Genomic DNA, 24,819 nt, shown 5'->3' with positions numbered 1-24,819 from the left:
GAAAGTGGCGATTTCCGGTCAAGCTTCTCTTCCAACTCGGGGGGTCTACCAGACCCTGTTGTCAGCTTGCAAGCTGGCCAGGTCATCATTAAAGGGCTCCTCCCTGGGCACGTGGCCACACTGCTCAGCAGTGATGTGGCCTCTGTTTTAATCCATCTCTCCACCCATTCCAAACCTCTCTTTGCATTTAGACATGCAGATTGCATTTGCCACTTACAGTTGCCAAGATTCACACTGCTCTTAAGCTGCTATGTTGGATTCTCAGGTGGGACTAGTCCTTTGTGGCCTGGCATGGGGGGTGGCAGGGGGGTGGGGGTGAGTGTGAATAGGGAACTTTGCTTACAGGATTTTGGCTTACTACAAACTTTTCTCTGTTACAGTTGCACGGGATTGACCCACAGTGCACACATACCAGATATTGGGTCATTACCCCCATTACTTCTTTGCTGTTTTCTTTAGCATTGCTTACTCCTTTCCCCAAACCTTGAAAAATATTGCATTGTATTATGAGCAAGTCAGAAAACATTAGAGAAGTTACTATCCCCCCTACCCACCTTTTTTTCCTTCTAGGATCTATCAGTGTTGTCTGAATCTTAGTTTACTCACTTCAGACAAATACGTCCTCTGTTCTCTCTTCCGTCTAAGTGGAGGGCAGCGTGGGACCCTGCGACCAAATGGCTCCTGGGCTCTTGAATTCAGGTTAATAGCCCATAACCCTCAAATAGGCCTCGTTTGAGACTTTTGCACACCCACTCCCTCTAATGAGTTGTGACACACGTCAGCCCAATAGGAGGTCACATGTACAGATGCCACGTAAAAACCATGACACCAGTAGCCAAAATGGTTTCCTTTTTAAAAATAACTTTTGGCACATGATTTATCCGTTGTTCATTCCAAAAGGAACTGATGGCTGTTGGACATGCTTTGAGGGGAATTCCTGAGGGCCAAAAAAATGGGGGGGGGATCTTCAGATTAGCTGATTCACAGATGGAAGACCCCCAGGGCTGTGGACTTGGCCACCGCTGGGCGCAGGGCAGAGGAGCTGCGTTTACTGGAATCCTCTGTTAGCCTTGTCCCTCACTCCGGGGGTCCTGGATGATTCCATCACAGCGGGAAGACGAAGCCCGGGCTCTGGGCAGCCCAAACCGCCAGTCTCCTGGCCTTTTCCCTGACCAAATCTGAGGCAGTGGGTCTCCCAGAGGGATTAGTGGGACCTTACGGGGGACGGGATGCCCCCGTGTGCCTGGGTTGCCGGCCTTCCCCCGCACTCGGTTAAACTCCTAGACTCGATCGCTCGGCTTCCCTAGACGCCGGACGCCTAGACCACGTTATAGCCAGCTGGGGCGGCCGCCGGACCTGGGCCGGCCAGAGACCCACCCCGTCCTAGGCCCCGCCCACGGTCCCGCCCTCCCACGATAGCCACGCCCCCTCCCAGTCTTGGGTCCTCCCGTAGGCTGTCCCCCGCCCTAGGCCCCGCCCTAACCGGAAGAACTGCCCGCAGCCGCCTCTTAAAGGGTCGGGAATGGGGGTGCCGACACCGCCTAGCTTGCTCTGCGTTCGCTGAATCCCGGCCACTGCCGCGCTGTCGTCGCGGCCTCCACCCCCTCCCTCCTCCGCCCGCCCGCACCGCCCCCCAGAGCCGGCTGGCCGGGACCGGAGCAGGGACAGAGTTCTCGCCATGCCGACCCGGCTGCTGCTACTGCTGCTGGCGCTTCTGCTGCCCGGCCCCAGGGTGAGTGACCGGGAATTGTAGGGTGGAGGGACATCTCCGGGCTCGCTGGGCTCCAGCCGGTAGCACATCAGCGAAGCCTTGAGGCTCCATGCGCCCCGGCTGAAACTCCGGCCGGGCGTAGGAGGAGGCGCCCGGCGGGGAGCGAACGCCTTCTGGCTGGCCGGAGTGACTGCCGTGGCCGGCCCCGCAGAGGCGCACGCCACCTGAAGGGCCTTGCTGGCCAGCGCGGCTGTCACGAGCAGCGTCTCTCCAGGCCGGCCTTGCGCGCAACTTTATGTCGCCCTGGCGGCACCTCCGGGTCTCCAGAAGGCCACCTGCCGGACCTTCCACATAGGTGGGCGCGGGCTCTGCCTGGCGGTGGCAGTGGAGAAAGGACTGAAAAGGCCCTGTTACCGAGGTGCTAGGGAATGTCTTTACGTTTACGGTCCTGGTTGGAACTTTTACTGTGAGAGAACTTTGGGGAACGAATGCAATCAGAAGAGAGTAAGCATTTTTACCCAAGAGTTGATCCTGCTTACCTGTCTTACGTTTTGGGTATTATGTACCCCAAGATTTCGTTAAGCAAGTTAAAGCTGTGGGAATTGGACTCTTTAAGACTCCATATGGGACAGGGGTGAAGCCGCTTCAAAACTTTAAATAAAAGACTGCCTCCCTATGTGAGAACACTGTGGGGCTGTCCGAAACGTCTCTCTCTCTTTCTCTCTCTTTTTTAAAGAGAAGCTCCTGGTTTACATTTACTGAACTATTTAAGACCTTTAACTCTGGCTGTGGATTTGGGCACCATGGCTGGGAGGACATTTTGTGGACAGACTTCGGGTTTTTTTCCTTCTGGTTGGAAGAAACTAAACTAGCAAGTGGTTTAAAAAAAAAGAAAATGTATCGTTCAGGATGTGGGCACGGTACATTGGTGCAGGTTCTGTTTAATGACCTCCACTGTGTACTTTTTAATATGGATATCATGTGCCAGGTGTCCCGGTGGAAAATGAACATATGTGTACCTGAGCGCCACAGCCTGACCTCGTTGGAGATTATGCATTTTAGATATGTAATACTCCATGCTCTTGGAGTAACAAGGATATGGAAACAGCTGGAATAATATATAAGGTTACCTTTTTCACATTCTTTTTTTTAAAAGAAAATTTGTGCACATTTCACAACAGAACTTGTGTAAATTAATTTTTCTTCTAATTTAAGAAAAAATCCACTTTCACAACTAGGGTCGGGTTTTGAACTTGAATGCTGCATCTAGGATTGGTTAACTGTTGCCTGGCATCTGATCACAAATACGATTATAAACAAAAGGACCATATGTATGGCGTGGAAATTGATCATTTTGAATAATGAGGGCCAAGGTGTATATGGTTGTCTTTGCCACATATTACCATGCTGTTCTATCATTGGATTCTGGTGTTTTAGTTATTGAATAACTTAGGCTTAAACAGCCAAAAATAACTATTTAGTTTTAATTGGTAATATAGTTTCAGTTCATGTAAATATTTGCAAATTGTATTTGGAAATCTAAAAACTCAGAGTTCATGGTAAAATATTCCAGACCCTTAACAAAAGGTTATGTTTTAGTGTAACTACTTTTTTAGGTAAAAGGTCAGAATTCCCTTCCAGTAAAAATTTCAATTCCTAAACATAGTAAGAATTCTTACTTGAAAACTCTAAATGAAACCCTTTGCAAAATGTGCAGTTAAACTAGGTGGCAGTGATGTTGTGTAGAACGCACTGGCTGTAAAATGAGACAAACCTGAGTTCTGACTGGTCACTTGCTAGTTGTGTCCTTGGGCAAGTTATTTTACTTCTTAGAGACTCTGTTTGCCCCTATGTGCAACGGGGACAGCTAACACTAACACACCTGAGGTCACCTTACACATCATAGATGATATTGTAAATGTATTCTCCTTACCCTCCCCCCTACCTATACATGTGATTTTTACTGTCTTTTTTTTATACTGTGTGTCTGGAAGGAACTCTTTTTTGATGCTGTTTCTTTCTTTTTTTTAAAGATTTTATTTATTTATTTTTAGAGAGAGAGGAAGGGAGGGAGAAAGAGAGAGAGAAGCATCAATGTGTGGTTGCCTCTCACTTGGCCCCCAAAGGGGACCTGTCCTGCAACCCAGGCATGTGCCCTAACTGGGAATCAAACTGGCGACCCTTTGGTTCACAGCCTGCACTCAATCCACTGAACTACACCAGTCAGGGCTGTTTCTTTTTGATTGATGAAATAACTAGAGTATTGGAGGCAATACTGTGATTTTCTTTCAGTGTGTATCTGCTTGAGCCAGAAGTTGACTCATGGGCTGCAACTCAAGGCTACCAGATCAAAAATGTAATAACATCAGTGTTATTAAGGATTTGAGGCTGTTAATCCCAAATGTGCTTATTCAGTCAGGGAGTTTTTCCCTCCTTCCCAGACCCGGATCTTGTATCTAATGTTGGTTTGTGTTACAGCTGCCCTGTAGTCCTCGTCTTACCATGTTGAGGGGCCCCTGCTCTCAAGTACCAAGGAGTTCTGGAGCATGTGTGGCAAAAATACTTTCTTCGGTTTTTAATAAACTAATATATACAATTAGTTTATTCAGCCAGTGTTTTGGTTTTATTTATGTTAAAATAAAAATGTTTTCAATTACAATTGACGTACAAAATTAGTTTCAGGTGTACGACATAGTGATTAGAACCAGTGTTTGTTGTAGAGCGGAATAAAAAACATCACTGATAATTGAGGACCACATGTGTATGGAAATACACCAAAAATATCATTTGAGACATGAGCCTTAACTCGAAATGTCCTCACTCATTGTGTATTCTCATAGTGATAACCTGCGTGAATTATCCTAATAGGAGACAGCAAGTATTTACGCTGAGGCCACGGGAAGAATGTTTTGTGTTATCAGGGCTGCTAATCACGAAATGAGACTAGTTGTGCATGGGTCTGTGTGTTATTTCATTAACTCACCTGCCCACTGGGCTTTCCACATTAGCATGGTTTCTTAGAGCCCAGGAGAAAATGTGTAGGGGAGGTCCTTTTGGGAGAGTTCAACAGTAGACCACATTCCAGAACAGAGCTACGCAAAGGTTTCTCTGTGTAGCTCTGTGCCTTCTCGGCTTCTGACTCCATGGCTCTGTTTTTCTGGTTGAAGAATCATTGGAAACCTCTTTGGTTTGGGGGATCCAAAGTAATCTTTCAGTTCAATATCATGTATGTTTTATAATGAGCAAATGTTCTCCCTGAAGAAATGATATAGGGGAGAAAAGCCTAATGTATCATTTTAATGGATTGCATTTTTATTATGCATGTATAACTCTGGGCCTGTAACCTAGCAATGTGATTAGAATAGGTACTGGTTTCAAAAGCAGGGGCCGTGAATCACAGTCCATGAATAAGAAACATGCTGGTTGAATATATTTTCCAGGGGCTGGCGATTTTTTTTTTCTATCTTTATCTGTAGCCCATGTTTGGTGGCCTGCCACAAAGCAACACACTCTCAGAGGTATTTAAATGAGACTAAATACAGATTGGGAAAAGTAGGACTACAAATAGTAGGACTACAAACAGTAGGACTGTGTAAAAAGGTCATCATAAGCTCCTTGTTTCATTCCTTTTTAAAAAAATTTGTTACATTTACACAGTCTGTATCACTTCTGATTATCTTATGATCTTTGTTGATATACAAACACACAGCAAATATAACAGTGTAAAAACCTGTGTTTATCTTCTTGTTCTTTTTTTTTTCATGGAATGTTTACCATAAAACCTGTTAGAAAATGTTCTGAGTACACCCTAGCATTTGTTGCTTTTAGTAGCTCATTAGTAAACCATCATCCATTCCCAAAGCGTTTGAGCCTCCTGTGCCCAGCCCGAGTCGGGGACTGGCCTCCTCCCCACCAGGCTGACGTGGTGGCCAGCCTTGCTTTGCCTGGTGATGATTGCCCTGCTGAGGTCATGTGGATTGTTTGCAGTTTTTCCACTGTAAGGAAAGGTATATTACCTTTTTCAAATCTTTTATGTGTTTAGTGCTTTCTGAAGGATAACCTGGGAAAATTTTTGTATGACAGCATGGGAAGATTTTTTTTAATCTCTGAAAACAATCATACTCATTGTAGAAAAGTTAGAAAGCAAAGAGAAATCTAAATTAAAACAAAACTCCCTATATTTCTACTACCCAAACATTACTACTATTAACATTTTTTAAAAATTGATTTTTAGAGAGAGAGAGAAATATTGACTTATTGCCCCACTTATTTATTGCTCCACTTAGTGGTGCCCATTTGTTGATTCTTGTGTGTGCCCTGACCAGGGATCGAACGCGCAACCTTGACATATTGGCGTGACACCCTAACCACCTAGCTACATGGCCAGGGCTCTATTACCATTTTAACAGCTTTATTGAGATATAATTCACTTATCATATAATTGACCCACTTAAAGTGTACGGTTCAGTGGTGTGCAGTTCACAGAATTGTGCAACCATCACCACAGTCAACTTCATAACACTTTCATCATCGCCAAAGAAACTTCATACACATTAGCTGTCACTCCCATTTCCCACAAAGCTCCCAGCCCCTGGCAGCCACTAATCTACTTTGCATTGATTAGATTTGCATATTCTGGACATTTCATAAATGGAATCATACTCCATGTAGTTTTCTGTGACTGGCTTCTTTCACTTCGCATGTTTTTCAAGGTTCATCCAGGTAGTAACATGTATCAATGTTTCATTTCTTTTTATTGCTGATAATACTCCATTTCATGGTGACACCACATGTTGTTTATCTGTTCTTCAGTTGATGGGACATTTGAGTTATTCCTTCCTTTTGGCTATTATGAATAATGTTACTATGAACATTTGTATACAGATTTTTGAATGGCCCTATATATTCTCATTTTCTTGGGTATATACCTAGGACTGGGATTTCTGGGTCATATGGTAACTGTGTATGTAGCTTTTTGAGGAACTGCCTGACCGTCTTCTACAGCAGCTGCACTATTTTAATTCCCACCTGCAGTGTAGGAGGGGTCGAATGGCTCTACATTCTCACCAACACTTGCTATTATCTGTCTTTTCGATTATAGTTCTCTTACTGGGTGCGAAGTGGTAACTCATTATGGTTTTGATTTGTATTTCCCTAGTGGCCAATTTACTAGCACCTTGATATATATCCTTCTAGATTTTTTTTTCTCTTGCGTGGATATTTTTCTTCTCCAAACTGGAACATATCACAGATCTTTCTGTCTGTGTCAATAAATTTAATTCTGCAATGTCATTCTCACTGGCTGCGTAATACTTTTTTGAATGGATATACCATAATTTGACTGTGCAACCAGGTGGATATTGAGGCTGTTTTTAATTTTCATTACTATAAACGATGTGATAAACCTTCTTGTTGTTAAAGGCAAGAAGGCATCTTCAGTGCTTAATCATTGCCTTGGGGTAAATTCCTAGAACTGGAATTTGCTGATCAAATGACCTCTTTTATAGCCCTATCCCCCAGCCCCCAGACAATATTGGATATTTTAAAAAGCAACAAAGCTCACCTTTAGTTGGGTTTATAATAGCCATTTTAAAAGTAAGCTGTTTTCACCTTGGCTGTTGTGGCTCAGTGGATTGAATGCCATTGAGTACCGGCCTGTGAACTAAAAGGTCAGTGGTTCAATTCCCAGTCGGGGCACGTGCCTGGGTCCCAGGTTGGAGAGCTGAGCGGTGTTTCTCACACTGATGTTTCTCTCCCTTTCTCCCCCCTCTCTAAAAATAAATAAATAAAATCTTTTAAAAAACAGAGTAAGCTGTCTTCTTTTAGCAATATGGATTTTAAGTCAAGTGAAAATAAAAGATTTTGATTTCATTTTGCCTATATTTTGATGATGTAAATAACCGTAGCAGCCTCTGGGTGGCACCTTATGTACCAAGAGCTGTTGAGAAAATGTTCTACTCTCTGACTCGTTCAGTAACTTGTTTGCAGGGCGCTCGGGTCCTGCAGGGGTTTCACATCAGCTTGGTAGCAGATGTGGCTCCCGTCAGCACCCTCAAATACCTCGGTAATTTTCGAGGTTGGTTTCGAGGGTAGCCTGCCTCCCACAAACAAGATTCTTTCTATAGTTAGTTGTGAGGCTACTTACAACTTTGCCTCAAGACTGTTAGTAAATCAAGAGTTGGTGCATTGGTTGCATCTTTTGGGGGCTGCTGTTTTTAAAACACACAGCTTGTCCATACCATACAGCTGTTTTTTCCGGGAAGATGAAAGCGCCACCTGGCAATAACATAATGCCTTTGGTGCTTTTCTGTTTTGTTTTGTTTTGTTTTTCCCACAAACATACCTAAACTTATTCGTCCAAAGGAATGTTGGCTCTTTCAAAACAATCTTCCCTTAGTATTTTTCTTTTTAGGTGTTTTTTACTTTTCAGTACTTTATTGAATCATTTATTTAATCAACTTAATAATTCAACTTTAAAACGTACAAGGAGCCCCAAAGAAGAAAAATATGTATTCTTAAGCCAGTTATCCTTACACAACTTAAGAGATTTCCCAATTCCTTCCGATCTGTGCTTGACTATAACTTTTATGTGCTTCACACTGAAGTTTTGATGAAAACTATTATTAGCTTGAGTGCACAATTTACTGAGGACCCTTGGATATGATTTTCAGTTGTTCTTAAATACTGACTGAAGACTTTCTAGGAAATTCAAAGGTATATTCTTTGAAGGGATTTGCAGAAATTTCAAGAAATATTGTGAGCAATGGGAGCGAGCATATCTGAATAAATGTGTAAATGCTCCCAAGGCGGCCAGAGCATACTAGACAGCTGGAAGGGATCTCACTGGTCTAATCCAATGAGTCTCAGTAGCCCCCCCCCCCCCACACACACACAGAAGGAACCGGGTGCGCGGCACTCAGTAACAGTGGGAGCACATTAGAGCCTTCCAGGGTGGTGGTTGGGGCATACGGGTCCCTCTCTCAGCCATCACCTTCCCCTCCCATATTGAAAGATCACTGCCCAGAGCAGATGAAGAAGCTGAGGCCAGAGAGGGTCATGCAACCTCGGACCTGTTCAGGGTTGTGCGTCCTTGGCAGAACTGAGCCTTGAACCTAATCCTCCTGCTTCTCTTTGAAGAGCAGACCCTGCGGCATTTATGTTCTGGTGCGTTAGTTAGAAACAATCAGTCCAGGTACTGCAGCCACACCCTGAGGAGGTAACCCCGTCAGGTTGCAGTGAGAGATGGGATCTAGCGAGGAACTGGAAAGAGAAGAAAGTAGATTTGTAAGCTTCGGGAAAATGTTCAGATAATGTTATTCCTTCCGAAAGAGTTGCAGCCCCTCACCCTTTGTTTCAGTAGGAGAGATGGAGCTTTGAGTCAGAAATGCCGCCTTTGCCTGAGACTCTGCATCGCCATGGCTGACCATTCTACCGCTGGAGCCAAATCCAGCTGTGATCTCAGAGAGTGGAGATTAAGAGACCCTTAAACCTAATTCACAGTTAAAGCTCTTTTTTTTTTTTGCTTGAGGTCTAATAATATCCAAGCAGGTGCATGTTGATAAGAGCTCACCCAGAAATATTTCTGACATAGCAAACCTGAAAGTTCTTGTCTCAGAAGTCCTTAACCAAAGTTACTCTTCCATAGTGTGGTTACCTCCTCAAGGAATCCTGAAAAGACAGAACCCTCTGGTCATTGGGCTGGGCCTAGATGTTTGCCTTTGCAGAGGTGCCCACCTCCCAAGTGGTCTGGTACCAGGGAGCATACGGTCTGTGATGACGGGACAGGGAGTGACACAGTGGACCTTGGAGCACAACGGAGGAACCCGGGTTAGCTTAGGTGGGTCTCAGGAGTGAGTGATGAGGGAGAGAGGAGGAGGCCAGGAAGGTGCCCTGGGGGAGGCGTCACACTTCTCTTGCTAGTTTGTCCCAGAGAGCAGAGACCCTGTCTTGCTTGTCTTCGCACCTTCTGTGGCATTTTGGCATGGCGAGCTGGCCACCCTCACTGCAGTGGGCACTCAGCACATGTTGGTGGAATTCCTCTTTGAGTCTTGTTCGGACCAATAAAACAACGAGCTGTTTTATCAGGCGGGTGGTATGTGGCTCTTTTGGGTGGGGGGAGGCAGATGTTGCTGTAGCTATAATCTATAGTCTTTAATAGGATTTCATCAGTAGTATTTCTTTAGAACTTTTTAATTAGTTTTTAGAGAGAGGAAGGGGGGGAGAGAAAGAGAGAGAAACATCCATTGTTCCACTTATTTGTGCATTCATTCATTGCTTCTTGTATGTGCCCTGACTGGGGATCAAACCCACAGCCTTGGCGTGTTGGGATGATGCCTCAACCAAGTGAGCCACCCGGCCAGGGCAGCAGTTTCTTTCTGTAGGAGGAGAGGGGCTCCCAGGCTCTGTGCCTGGGTGGACGTGACCCACAGTGTGTGGTGCCCTCTCGATGGGCTCCTCCTATCAGTAACGAGATTAATTTTAATGTCTCCTGGCCCCGGGAGATAAATGATTTGTGATTATTCCAAGTCACTTTCATTTTTCACTCAGCATGATGTTTCACTATTAAAAAATGAACCCTGAGCCAGGGTTATCCTCTTATGTATTAAACATGATTTCCGTAGTTAGTAGGCTAATTTATAATTATAATTCAAAACTACCCCTTTCTCCGGTGGATTATTTCCCCCTGCTCCACTTCCAGGGAGGGAATAATTGTGTGTCTGGGCTGCAGGAGTGTTTGTCATGGAAACTGAATTTTCTGCATGCATTTTTCTGAATAAACAGTGCCACCAGGTCCCCAGGACCTGATGGGTTTGCCAGACTCTCAGAGGAGTCTGCTGCCCAAACTAAATCAGATCTCTTTCCTCCTAAAGCCAGTGGTCCGTGGCTCCTGAGGGGCCTCTAGGAGTGAGAGAAACACCTGCAGACAGGGCCGCAGCTGCAGCTAGGAATGTGTGACTTGAGGCTGTGCGTCTCAGCGCGGGCTGAATTAGTCACTACGGGACACCTGGGAGCTTTTAACAAACCCCAAGCCAAGGCCCCACCCCAGGTGAATGAAATCAGAATCTTTAGGAATGGAGGCTGGCATTTTTTCTTTAAAAACAATTGTGTTTTAAGCCCCAGGTGACTAACGTGCATCCAGACTGAAGCCATTAAGTAACTCCTCCTGGTATAGAGGAAATGTGTCTGCCTGTGCCGTGTAATAGCACAGAGCCCCGGACCGGACTGGAGACAGCTCTGGGCTCGCTTTATAGGGAACTGGGATCCCTACATTCTGCTGGCTAGCTCAGAATTAGAAATAGAGAACCTAGGATTATATTTTTTCTAATATGCTATATTATCCAACTCTGAAAAAGCAAGTAATTCTGGACCGATGGATTTTTTTTTTGAGAACTAACCATTCCAATTGCTTCTTTAAAAAAAATCAGCTTTAACTAATAACTAGCCTTACATTCAAATACACTTAGTTACTGAATTATATGATGTTTAGAATTACTTAAAGTTACACTTACCTCACTTATTGTTGCCCTGTTCATATTCATATGTTAAGGGAACTAAGGAATCAAAACCGTATTGCTTTCCAGGTCCCTTTACAGCACCCTTATGGGTGAAATTAATCTCTGAATTTTCAGAGAGCCTCCTGTAGCCAGAGTCAAGTTGCCAAGGGGTGTGGGTATGGAAAAAACTTGTGGAAAGAGTAACTTTGATAGTTCAGATACAAGAATGAAGCATATAAACAGAAAGAAACTCTCTTATCAGGGTGAGAATGTGTGTGTTAGAAGCAAATCGTAGGAGGGGACAGTGTGTGAGGCCCACCTTCCCCTTTTCTGTGGGAACCCGATATCTGGGCAGCTACCAGCCTCCCAGCCCGAGGGGCCTTTGTGGCAGGTGCCCGGTTGGATGGCCTGACAATACAACGCAGGGCAGGTCGCGGCCGGCCAGTCACCTCAGCGACTAGGCTCACCTCACGGGTGACTCAGAGAACCCTACCAGCTGGTTTAGAAACAAGAGGAAACGCTGCTGAGCGTCACCTGGACTGGGCTGGGTCCAGTCTAAAGCTCCGCTGGAACCGTGTTGAGAAGCATCAGTGGAATTGGAAGGTCACTGTTTGAAGCCAGGCACCTGACCTAGCAGGGCGAGGTAAACTAGGGGACCTGGGCCGTGTTTCCCCTCCAAACTTGATACTGAAAGGAAATCCCAAGTGGCAACTCCAGTTCTGCTCGCCTTGAGCAGATAATCAGCATAGTTTGTCATTGTAGATATTTTGAAGTGTAGATTATAGGCACAGTCTTTTGTTTTCATATGTATTTAGACCCGTACCATAAAAATGTAGTAGCAAGGGGTTTGATAATAGCTCGCTGGGAAACTTTGGACAAATCAGTTATTTCCCATGTCCTCATTGGTAAAAAAAAAAAAAAAAAAAAGGCCATGGGATTAGTAAATCTCTTACGCGCACCTGTTTCTGAATGTCTTCCCAGATTCGGAGCGCCATTTAGGTTAGGTGGCTAGTGCAGACAGCTTCATGCTGACCTGGAGGTCGAAGACAGGAGGACTGCTTTGCTTTGCGCTTCCCAGTTTTCTTGCTCCTGGATGCTGTGGGATCCCTCTGGTCATCCATCCATTCATCCACTCACCCGTTTTACTGAGTACATGTTATGTGCCAAGCACGGTTTGAGGTGTCTAGGACCCATAAATGAACAAAACAAAGACTCCTTCCCACATGGAACTTACATCTCCTTGGAGGAGACAGACAAAACAGCATGATAGATACATACCGAATGTGAGGGTATAAGATTCTATGGAAGGAAAGTGAGTAGGGCCTGTAGGGCCCAGCCCAAGTTGGGGTTGCCCCCGACCACTGCACTCTTCCTAGCTGAGAGCCCACCCTGCCCTCTGAGTGGGACTGTGTGGCTTCGTGTTGGGGTTGATGTGCGGGTCCGTACTGCAGTTTGTTTCTCATCTGGTCTTGAAGACTTTTTTAAAAAATATTTTATTTATTTATCTTTAGAGGGGAAAGGAAGGAGAGAGGGAGGGAAATATCAATGTATGGTTGCCTCTCATACGTCCCCAGCCGGGACCTGGCCTGCCACCCAGGCATGTGCCCTGACTGGGAATCGAACCGGTGACCTTTTACCTCGAGGACAATGCCCAACCAAGTGAGTCACATCTGTTAGGGCTCAAAGACTGGTTTTGACCACTCTTTTATGTTTGAAAATCCTGAGTAAATATGAGATACTAAGTGTGACTATTGTCGATTTTTAATGACCACATAATAAGAGAAAGTTTTAAGTTGTGTCAGAGAGACCTCAGAAACCCCCAGGAACAGAGCCAGCAATTCCTTGATTTTTGTGATGGCTCTGCTCCCAAATACACATGTGGCGTATACAGTAAATCCTCACTGACCATCGTCACTAGGTTCTGTGACTTTAAGTGACACTATGGTTAAGTTTACCATAGGCAACTGATATAAACAAGGGTTGAGTTCCTGTGGCATCTCATCAGTGTTACCACAAAACAACATTATTTGAGGACCTTCTGTGTATGTGTGTGTGTGTGTGTGTATAATAAAATTAAATCATTTCTTCCGTTGTGGAAGTATTTATGAGATCTCCAGAAGATAACTTCAAATACTGCATAAACGGTGTAAAGCCAGTTTCGGGGAATCTCTGACCTCTGAACAATCGTGGCCTTATCCTGTAGTTCTGTTAGCGTTCATTTCCCACTTGTTGTGGTCTGGTTTTGCAAAGAAAAAAAAAAACGGTTTCCTTTACACATAGAGATTAAGAACAAGTTTTTCTGTAGTTCTGGTATTTAGCTGACTGGGAACCAGGCCACAGTTGCTTCTAAAATCAACCCTAAGTCATCTTGATCTGATGGTTCAGTACTTGGAAATCTCTGGGGCTGCTGAGTCCTGGGTAAAGTTCAACCACTTCTCTGACTTGTGGTTTGGAGGAGAGTTGAGATCTCCCTTTTAGGTTAGGAGATGGTTGGGTTTAGAGCTCACAGCCTCTGTCATTGGGAGTCACCTACCTCCTCCCAGGTAACATTGGTTGATTGTGGGGGCAACTTTCCTCGCAAGTCCCCCCCCAGCCGCCATGGATGAGAGTAATCATGACTGAGACATGATGTGATCTGCTTGAGGAGGAGAAGTGGCCATATTCCCAGAGGAAAAAGGCCATGAGCAGTGGCCAGTTTCTCAGGGGGGAAAAAGGCCTCGAGCCCCCATCTCCGGGGCTTTTCCTGGGTTCTAATACACAGGAATACAGGGCAGCAAGGATCAAACAGTAGATAACATTGCAAAGAAATCTGAGGGCTTAGTATGAGTCAGAGTCTGTCAGAAATAGAGTTTTTAGGGTTTCCTGCTCGAACCCTTAACATATGAATGAGAGCACTCTTAGCAAAGCAGATTTCACAGGTTTATCAGGAAGTCTTTGTGATGCCAGATTTTTTCCCCAGGACACGCTCTAGCAAGGCAAGGAGCTGCACCTCTCCCCAACAGGTATTCAGGCTTAAGAGGATTAGAGTCAGGAAGCATTTCTCCCAGAGAACATGGGGACTCTGGCTATCTCAAGGCCGGGGGGAAGGGGGGTGAGAGTTCATTGCTCCTTGTTGCAGCTTCCTCAGTCCTTCCATGATGGCCTCCCAAGTGATCGAATCTGGCTTGGGTTGCCCCCAGCTGTGAGGGGTCTTACCCATCATTGACTTCCGACCAAGCTTTGGGGGCAAGGAGAGGAAACTGAGGCAGCGTTTGCTACCAGAGACAAGCTTTGTCTCCTGTGGCTTGCATTCCAGAGGTCATCCCTCACCCTTAGCCACAAGGAATCAAGATACAATTCCTAAAACCAGGCAGAGAGCAGTCTACAACAGTTGATTTCTGCGATACTTCATTTCCCCACCCTGAACCTTAAAGTGAATCAGAGTATTACTAATTGCCAATGTTGCAATAACTTGAGATAAATGGAGACACTGAGGTGTTGAAAGACTAGGGTCGGGGATGATCGCATTCGAAGGCAGCAGGACTCCTGAACTCGCTCACATTCCCAGGTGGGTTCGGCATGTTTTCATTGGTTAGAGCGAGGAGAATCTGCAGCAAAGCCTGAGGAGAGATGAGCACCTGGTAAATCGTGGGTCATCACACTTCTGAGCTAAAAGGCATAACCAAGCCAGTGTTCTTACTTTATAGAATTAGCTACTGAATCCAGGAGAAAGTTAATGGCTTGCCCGGAGCCTGAGCCAGAACGCATATTCCTGTGTCTGGTCTCATCTTCTTTCAGCCTCCTTCAACCCAAACACGCACCAGGCTGCTGAGCACGCACCAGGCTCTGGGGATGGAACTTTGGGTTTTAGGCCAAGGTGTGAGGAGCAGGCCTGAGCAGGGAAGTGTGGGCCCAGAATTGTAGGGAATTGCTCTGGGCAGGGGCCCGGCACGCTGCCAGGGCAGTCTTCAAGAGCCACGGTCCGGAACCTGCCATCTTTCCCCCTGGTGTCGCACTGTTTCTCTGTAGGATGGTCAGCTCCTTGAAGGCCAGAGTGGTGTAGGCCTTGAGGCTCCAGTACTTGTCCACATACACGATAGGGTCCTTCTTTCTGTGCGTCTGTAGTTTAAAAGGGAGAGTCCAGCCCTGGGGGTGGGGTTGAAAGAAGTGAACTAGCAAGTAAGTTGGACATGGAACAGTCAGCCAACAGGAAGAGGTGTGAAACAGGGAGTGCCTGGGTGAGATTGATAAAAACTTCATATCCTTGTCAGCTTACTTGAGTAAAGTGAGCCCGTGATCCAGCGACTTGGCCTGATCAATAGGGTTAGAACCCCTGCGATTTCTGCCCACTGTAGCAAAACCAGCCTGGGCCTGACTGCAGGTGCCGGTGAGTAAAAAGACAGGAGGGGGCATGTCTCACTCCTCGGGCCTCCTGAGGGAGCTTTCTGATCCCTGCGTGGTGGTTGGTCAGAGAAGCCCCTCAGGAGGAAGGGGTCTCAGAGCAAGAGACCTATCACTGTTTTGTAGGCTGCACTTCATCACGCAGCGTTATTATTACACTTTCCTGCGGAGGTCTGCTGTTACGCTTGTACTCAGCTGTAAACCAGCTAAGCAGTGTCGGTTTAATGCTGGTCCTAAACACCAGAGAAGGCTCACCTGGGGTGTGAACACGGATGGTGTCTTGTGTGCCAGACTCCACCTCAGGGGAGCGTTTGTTCCCTCCAGGTTTGCTTTGCACCAGCGTGGACAGCACGTCTTCCTCCTCTTTCTGGAAGCTGCTCAGGTAACAAATAAGGCACGTAAAGAAGATTCTGGTTTCGTAGCCTGCTCTGTATGAGCGCACACTTGGCTTCTGCCTGCTTGCCCAGCCCACCTTGCGCGTTGCCCTCTCTGCTCTGTCTCCCCAGTAGCACTGGCCCGCCACGTCCTCAGACACGGTACATTTTCTTCAGTCCAGGGTCTTTGCACAGACTGTTCCCCCTGCCCGGGAAACCCTTCCCTTTCTTCCCCCTTCCTGGGGGTCTTAACTCAAATGCCAGTCCTTCAGGAGAACTTTGACTCTGTGGTCCCATGTGCCCAACACAGGACCAGATTGGCTTCTCCCGTTGTGCTCTCGAGGTTCCCTGTGCGTCTCTTTTAGAGCATTTACTGCAGTTTGTCATTCTCTTAGTCAGATTATTTGACTCCTGTGGTGCCTTATGACACCATCAGCTCCCAAAGGCAGGAATCAGATCTCTGTTGTGACGAGACCCTAGTGTCTAACACAGTTCTTGATTAGTCATCATAATAACTGGCCCTTCCTGTGTATGAGGCATTGTCCTAAAGGCTTTATGTATATTAACTCATTTAAATCTCCCAACCACCCTTTGAAGTGTTATTATCCCCATTTCATGGCTGAGAAAACCAAGGTGATGGCCAGGGTGATCTGGCTTCAGAGTCTACCCTCCTAACGACCACATTATATGCCCAGATACTCCATTAAAGCTTAGCAAACATGTGTTAACTGTTCAGCAGCACCCAAGGGTGAGGGGTACTACGTAAGTGCACTTTCAGGTAGTGACGTGCAATCCCAGATTGTATAGTACCAGACTGTAAAGTGTAGTACCATCTGTAAAAAATCTTTTCGACAGTTATAATTCTTCTTCCTTCTTCTTTTTTAAAGTTCTTCCTTCTTAAACACCACAGACCACACATAGTGTAACCTTTTCTTAATTGTTCCAGATAGCCAGCACCAGATGCTCTGTTATTGCTGTCCACCCACCGGGGCAGGAGATGAGGAGCCGCTGAGGCTTGGGTCCGAGTTTTCTAAGTGTGTTCACTTTCTGATGCTATCCTTGCCGCCGCCCCCCCCCCCCCCCCCCGCAGTTTCTTCAATAAAACGATCTTCCCCTATTACTTACATAATTCTTCTCTTTGGAAGTCTCAATATTTATTTTGCTTCCTTAGCAGTTAAAGAGATGTTGCTGTTTCCCAAAGAAAAAAAGCATATTGGGAAGCTTAGCCACCTCAATTCAGACACCCGCTTTTTGGGCCTGGAGAAATTGGCCGTGGGAGTGGATGACCTCCAGACCAGGCAGAAGCCTACCAGGCTGGTGACTTGAGGAGGAGCAATCCCTGGGAACTGGAGCCTGTTGGCTGCAGAGTGTGTGTCCTCCAAAAGCACGTCCCCTCGCCTGCCCCTGCTTTTCTCCCTTCTCAGGAGGGAGTTCCATTCTCCTGGGTGTCTGGAAGGGCTTCTTCCTCGAATCCAGAGGCTTGTTATCTCCTCGTTGGGAATTCCTTCCTGCTTCTGTCTCCTGCCTCCCCCTTGATAAGCTGGAGGAAGCAGTGAGCTTGGTCTTGGCCAGTCTTGCGTCGCTCTTGCTCTCAGCCTGCGGTTGTGCCACTGGAGATTTGGTTGGGCCGGCACAGTCTTCCCAGCAGTTTCTTAGGCTTTCCCATCTCTGCCCAAACGTGTGAGAACTGCATAGAGATGTTCGCACCGGCCTCTCAGGGGAGCAGAGAAAATAGGAGCGAATGCTGAAGCAGTGGCAGTCTGGTGGCATAAGATTTTTTTTTCCACCTGAAAGAGTCAATATTCTCATCCGTGTTTCCTTTCTTGTTTGTGCGCATCTGTCCTGCTCCGTGAAGCAGTTATGACATAATAAATGAGGCCCATCCATGTATATTTGGTCATAAAATGGTCCTTGCTGTTCAAGGAATTGTCCTGTGCCAGTCAGCAGTGTGTGTTTCCTTGGCATCGGCATCGAAGGAATGCCTTTCTTCATCAGAGGAATTGGCAGAGGCTACTATATCATCATCATCATCATCAAAGAGCATTTTTTAAAGCATTAGAACTGGGCTCGATAAATGCGTATTGTAGGAGGGTTTTTTGTGGGTTTTTTTATGGTGGCTAAGGCTGTGACCTTTGACTTTCTGTGGTGTTATTCCCACCCACTTAGATCTACAGTGGGATCTCAGGAATTTTTACCCAGAATATTTTTTAAAGGCCCCACCCTGTATATCATTTGCAATGCCTTTTGGTATATCGGGTGTCTGTGTAGCATCTACAGTTTACATTTTGACCTCATCTGAAAGGCCCCCCCTCCCCCATCTCAGGGCAGAGTTCTGTTCTCCATGCACACCAGCAGGATTTGGAGGGGAGCTCCAGGCCTGAAGTAATTGAAGCTTATGGTTCTCAGAAAACCGTGATTTAAAGTATCAAAATTACAGTGTGGTGTAGTGGGCAAAGGACTAGACAGAAAGGCGGAGACCTTGGTTCCAGTCCTTTTTCTACAGTTAACTTACTATGGTGTCTTGGGCAAGTCGTTTCCCTCCCTTGGCGACTTCTCCTGCGAAACGAGGGGGTTGGATAAGGTCATCTCTGCAGCCCTTTTCATCTCTGGAATTACATATCCCAGAAGTTGTAAACAGCCCTACTGTTTGATCTGTAGTGTATGGAGCCATATGGACTTAATGACCATCCAGCAAATTGGTGACGGGAAGGCAATGTGGTGGACTGGGCCAGTGGGCAAGTAGATAATCCTCAAATGGACTTCAAACAATGGGGGTTCTGGCTCAGGGAAGTTTGTCTGTCCAGGTGTCTCGACGAGAGGCATATGCATATTGCAGAAATTCCCCTTCTCTTATGAAGCTTGGCAACATCTGGCAAGTGTAGATGGCAATTATGTCATAAATACAGTTGTATGTACATAGTTTCTATTTAACCAGAATATTTATCCACTTTTTACCTGACCCCTTCTATTCCTCTCCCTGCAAAAGAAATCCCTAACTGAGGGTAAAGAACAAAATTGGCAATTTCTGATTAGTCATTATTAGGATTAAAAAATTCAGTATCTGATCAAGTTTTTTTTTTTTCCCTTGGGATTTTTGTATGAAGACTTCCTAACACTGGCTTTAACTGTAGATGAATATATGTATGTGACCGGATCAAATCTGGCTTCTTATAAGGCTGGTAGTCCGCTTAGGAATTTCTGGTCTAAGTCAGACCTGTATTGGTTTAGTTTGTTGACGATGCTGCTGTCCCATTAAGATAAGAAGAGCCTAATAGGTTTCCCAAGTTTTACAAGATCCAAATTGCTGCTGTTGCCTTGTAATGAAGACAGTATAGTAGTGGCGATACTTGCACCCTAAGTCTCAACCACTAAATAATTGCGAAGGCTTGAGTTCTGTAAATGCTTAAAGACTTGGTACCACCCTAAGTACAGGTATTGTTTCATCGACCACAAAGCACCTTTCCTGCCCAAATGTGTTTCCTCCTCCCATGGTGTCAATATAAATTGATGGCAAAGGACCATGAAGACAAAAAAACAGCCAGGTACTTGGACTTAGACACAGCCTGGGGCCCCCAAACCAGCGGGGGAAATATATTTACCTGTTGTGGAATTAGTATACACCTTTGTGCTCGGGATGAAGTGGACTTATGAGGAGCCTTTTATCAGACCCAGGACAGGAGTAGCGTAAACTGAAGAATTGTAACTGTCTTAGGTGGTGGTTAATTACACCACGTACAAGAATTGCCACAAATACTAGTTTAACTCTCTCGGTTGCTCTGTTTGGAAACCACACAGAGCTGTTCGGTTGGGCCTTGCTCTTCACTGCATCCCGTCCAGACATGTGACTCCTATCCAGAGCAAATGTCATGGTTACCTTTATTGACTTAGTGTCCGGAAACCATAACAGCCGATAGGCTGGTTAGAAGGAACTAGTATTTGATTGATGGATTGCTGCTGGCTTACACTTCAGTAAATGAAGTATAACAGAATTTGGAATAGTTCTGTAGGAGATCGAAATCCTTAAAACAGAGGCACAATTGAACAGAAGTCTGTTAATATCACTAATGTTTTAATCCTGTTCCTTTTTTTCTCAGCTTCCTTTTCTCGAGCTTTTAAAATTATTTTTGTCTTTTTAAGGTTTTTTAAAAATTGAGCTGTGAGACAGAGAGAGAAACATTGACTCCTGTTGTTCTACCTATGCACCCATCCACTGGCCAACTCTTTTCGTGTGTCCGCAAGAGTCGAACCTGCAACCCTGGCACATTGGGACGATGCTCCAACCAACTGAGCCACCCGGCCAGGGCAGCTTTGTAATTTTTCTAATCATTTTAGTTTCTCAATTAGAGTTGACATACAATATTATATTAGTTCCAGGTGTACATCACAGTGACTAGATATTATGTAACTTACTAAGTGATCATCCCAATGGACCTTGTAGCATCTGAGACCAGACACAGTTATTGGAATGTTGTCGACTCTGTTCCCTGAGCTGTACTGCACACCCCATGGCTGTTCTAGAGCAGCCAGTCTGTACTTTTTAGTCCCTTCATCTCTTTCACCCGTCCCTCCAAACAGCCCCCACCCCAGCCCGTCTGGCAACTGTCAAAATGTTCTCTGTATTTATGAGTCTTTGTTCTGCTTGCTTGTTTATTTTGTTTTTTATATATAAATTAATTTATCACTTATTAATAGATATATATTTATTGCCATTGTTTTGTTTGTATTTTTTATCTATCTTTGTATTTTTTGTTTGTTTGTATTGTTTGTATTTTTTATCTTCTTCTTCTTCAAGGAGACCCTTTAAAATTTTCAGTAATACTGGCTTGGTGGTGATGACCTCCTTTAACTTTTTCTTGTCTGGGAAGCTCCTTATTTGTCCTTTAACCTTTGTCCCAATTGTGCAGACCGGAGACGAGACTCATAGACAGGATGAGTTTTCTGTGTCACCGTGTACTTACCGATGGCTGTAGAGACACCGCCGTAATTGGAGGAGGGGACTTTACTGTTGGATCCGGTGTGTAAATGAGTTCAGGATTGGGGAGCAGGGTTTGATTAGAAGAAAAATCTTTTTTCTATCTGGCTCATCAGGCCTCTGCATAAGGAACCATCAAAAGTAGGCCTTTGGGAGCGATTTGTTTAGCCCGCTCTTCTGATCGGTATGAGGCTGGTACTCGTGTGGGCTCTGTTTTTCAATAAGAGGTTACGTAATGGGTGTGTGCTGGCATTTACTAAAATGCCAAATTACTGATCACTGATTGCTAAAGTCAGTACTGGGCACTGATTTTAGTCTTAGCTGCTTTGATGACTTTTAGATGGCTTTGGGGCCATCACTGGGCACAGTCTTCTACCGTGTGATCGGATGGCAGTAGAGTGACAGTTACTCCGCTGGGGACTTTTGTAGAGCAGCCAGACTCGCAAATAGCCAGGCTTTGTTGGGGTTTATTATCTGAAGTAGATACTACCGCTGCAAACAGAAGTGTGGACACACATTTCCTATTTCTGAATGTCATTTAGTGCCTGCCAAGGACCATATTACGAATGCTATTTTGAGGTATGGCCTGCTGAATTGACATACTACTGCACAAGAGGGCTTGTGTGTATGTGTGTGTGAGTGAGAGTGTGTGTGTGTGTGAGTGTGAGTCCCGTATCCCAGTGCAGCACACCAGAAAATGTTTTATTTACGTGTCTTGAAGTCACCTCATCCGTCCTGTGGCTTTCACTAATGAAAGCCAGCAGAATGATGCCCTTCTCGCTTCCGAGCACTGTTGCGAAGTTGGTAATTATAAGCTCTGCTTCCTCAGCACGCTCTAATCCATTTGAAATCTGTAATTGCGCATTCGGTGACATGCAGCTTTAACTCCTCTTAAGATTTCTTGTGTTCTAAGCAGTAAAAACATACTTTCTTGGAAATTGTTCTTATGTAATCCTCCCCTCCCTTGCCTACCTGTTTTAGGTCTCACCTGAAGCACCATAATGTGTAGTATCTATTAACCAAAATGAACCGGAGTCACTTTAACTGCGGGTTAAACCTCTGTGGCCGGCTGTCCGACAGTCTGGGCCCTGGCAAGGAGCGGTTATGTGGCAGGCAGCGGGCTGGGTGTCAGTGGCAGGTTGTAGGTTCCAGGAATGTAGGTGCGCACTGCATTGTGCAATGACAGATGCTCTGTGGAAACACGCCAATATCCTTGATGGAGTTCGGCTTTAGTTTGGAGAAATGTTTTCTTAACCTTAAATAAATAAAACTAAAATTAGGATTATGCAATATAACAATAATCCAATGACTGTAGAGGAAGTATTATTTTTAAAAAACAAATCTTGGAAATCGGTGTAGTATCCCTAAAATAAAAAAACAAAACAAAACAAAAACATTTTATCAGCCAGATTGTTGTATTCTAATGTTATTATAGAAACTGTGGTCTGTTGGATTGGAGGTAGGAAGGGAAGAAGAGTCACAGGGAAGATTTTTTTTTTAAGATTTTATTTACTCATCTTTAGAGGAGAAGGGAAGGAGAGAGGGAGAAATATCAATGTATGGTTGCCTTTGGTGAGTCCCCTACTGGGAACTGGCCTGTAACCCAGGCATGTGCCCTGACTGGGAATCGAACGGCGATCGTCTGCTTTGCAGGCCCATGCTCAGTCCACTGAGCTATACCAGCCAAGGCACAGGAAAGATTTTTATTTAACTATTTGTACTGTTTCTACTTATTCTGCTAAACTAGCACCGCAGTGCTGTCATACGAATGTAACGGGAGAGCCGCGCGGTTGGGTTTGACCGGATCCGTCTGCATGCTACCTGAGAAGTGTACAGCTCTCCCATTCCCAGGGGCGGGCCCTCTCTGTGTGTGTGCGTGCCTGTTTAGGGGGGAGCGGGGCATGGACCAGTTTTGTAAAGAGAACCGATACTACAGCGCTTACCAGGTACAGATCCCTCCAGATGGCTGGGTAGGAGACACACATGTGTGCATGGCACCACTTCTTCCCACTAACTTCCAGATGAAAGTTCTGTGCTTTTTTTAATTTAATCTTCAACTGAGGACTTTTTTTTTCATTGCTTTTAAAGACAGGGGAAGAGGGAGAGAGAGAAACATCAATTGGTTGCCTACCTTATGCACCTGGACTGGGCATCACATGCACCCAGACCAAGGATCAAACCTGCCACCTTTAGGCACGTGCCCTGATTGGGAGTCAAACCCACAAACAACCCTTCGATTACAGGACGACACTCCAGCAAACTGAGCCACACCAACCAGGGCTGTGCTATTTTTATTAGGTGTTCAATTAGCCTGTGAACTGTTTGTTGAATTGTGAGTCTGAAAATTAAGACTTAGCATTTCTTTGGAAAATGCAGCATTTCTGAGAACCCTCCCTTTCATGTGTCCTGAATCTAAGAGGAGCTGGCAGTGTGCCTTCCTGCTGTTCTTCCTCGAGGGGCAGAGGGTGAGTGGAAATGAGCAGTCAACTTCAGTCACCTGCGGCAGTGAAACCAAGCCCTGGGGCTTTGCTGGTGGTTTCCTCCTGCCACTGGTGAGCTACCTCCTGGCCTGACTAGCCCCAGGTGCTGGTTAGAAATGGGTGGATTTTTGTTAGAGGCTGTTTCATTTGTTTTTGTGCTGCTTAAACATACCTTGTTCCTTGTGTCCATCGTTCTCTTTACTGACGACTTTCTAAACAAAGTTATTTCAGAACTTGTTTTAGAAAAGATTTTTTTCTCACCTGAAATATGAGGGTTTGAGTTAGTTAATGCAAGAGCAACTAACAATTAGCTGAGTTTTGGAGGTTAGAGAATGAAACTGTCGGCAGCCCACCTTTTAATCACCTGTGTGAACCAGTTGGGAGTTGTTTCCAGGTCTTCGCAGTGAAGGCAAAGTGAGTGGTGCATTTTATGAACTGGTGTAGTTGCCGGACTTCGTGAAACCCTGCTGTGTAATCAGAACACGGAACACAAGGATGCAGCCCGGAGTGGCGTTTGCTTTCACGGGAGGAAGGCTCTTGCTGAAGTCCTGACCCAGCAGGCCTACAGGGAGGGAGGACTGCTTTGCCACTCGGTCAACCCATGGGAAATAAGCTGGTTTGACCAGCAGCCACCTCCCAGCATCATCTGCCCTTGAATGGCCAACTTCATGGTCCTCAGGCTGGGCGTTTCCAGAATTATCTCGGGGTCACTGTGTGTGAGATGACGAATGTCAGACTTCCATGAAAACCAATTAGCTAATGGGCGTCTAGTTTCAGGCTAGAACAGATTACCCGCCACTGCCATTTTTACTTAACCCTCCACAGTATTAACTGTGACTACTTCTTGGAAGTCACTGTCGAAGCTAGGAATATTTATCCCACTAGTTTGAAAAACGAGTCAGATTCCAGGTAGTCAATTTGAAGTACGCCTGCAGAATCAGCATTTTCTTTCCATTTTCAGGCTCCCTGGAGACTAGTGTGCGTAAACTGTGGGGCCTGTTGCCGTTCCGTCTGTTGCAGAGAAAAGGGAGCACTGACGGCTGAGGGGGCTGAGTGAAGGGAACGTGCAAGTTCATGACCGTGAAGCATGTTTTTCGATGTTCAGGTGCACATAGCTTTCAGCCGAGGGCTGTGCTCAGTACTGCAAAATGTGTATCAAAACTCAATTTGTGTTAGTTTTAGCAACTGTATTTGAAGGCAGGCATTTGCATGCTTTAAAAAAATGCCAGGGTTAAAGAGCCAGAAATGTCGCAATATTAATTTGCCTCCTGAGAGAATTGACACTGTTCACCGTAGCTTCCCGGCCATTCTAAGTTGGAATGGCTGAGAGCCTTTAAAGAAGGGAAAAATCTGTCAGTTGTGATAGGGTTTCTGACATCATTGTGGATGTTGTGATTAACTGTCAAGC

At 45.4% G+C, this 24,819-nt stretch overlaps 1 protein-coding gene across 1 annotated transcript in view; it reads left to right on the top strand.

Moving 5' to 3' along the window:
• Positions 1-1,484: 1,484 nt before the first annotated feature.
• ERN1 (endoplasmic reticulum to nucleus signaling 1) overlaps positions 1,485-24,819 on the top strand; it is a 78,868-nt gene continuing 55,533 nt past the window's right edge. The window contains exon 1 of the mRNA XM_037070243.1: positions 1,485-1,732. Coding sequence (XP_036926138.1) covers positions 1,679-1,732 — 54 coding nt within the window. The 5' untranslated portion in view covers positions 1,485-1,678. The remainder of the gene's footprint in view (positions 1,733-24,819) is intronic.

Source organism: Sturnira hondurensis, unplaced genomic scaffold (assembly GCF_014824575.4).
Source record: "Sturnira hondurensis isolate 20B ecotype Veracruz unplaced genomic scaffold, ASM1482457v3 Scaffold0018728, whole genome shotgun sequence".
Classification (NCBI taxonomy): Eukaryota; Metazoa; Chordata; class Mammalia; order Chiroptera; family Phyllostomidae; genus Sturnira; species Sturnira hondurensis.
This window is presented reverse-complemented; position numbering and strand designations above follow the sequence as displayed.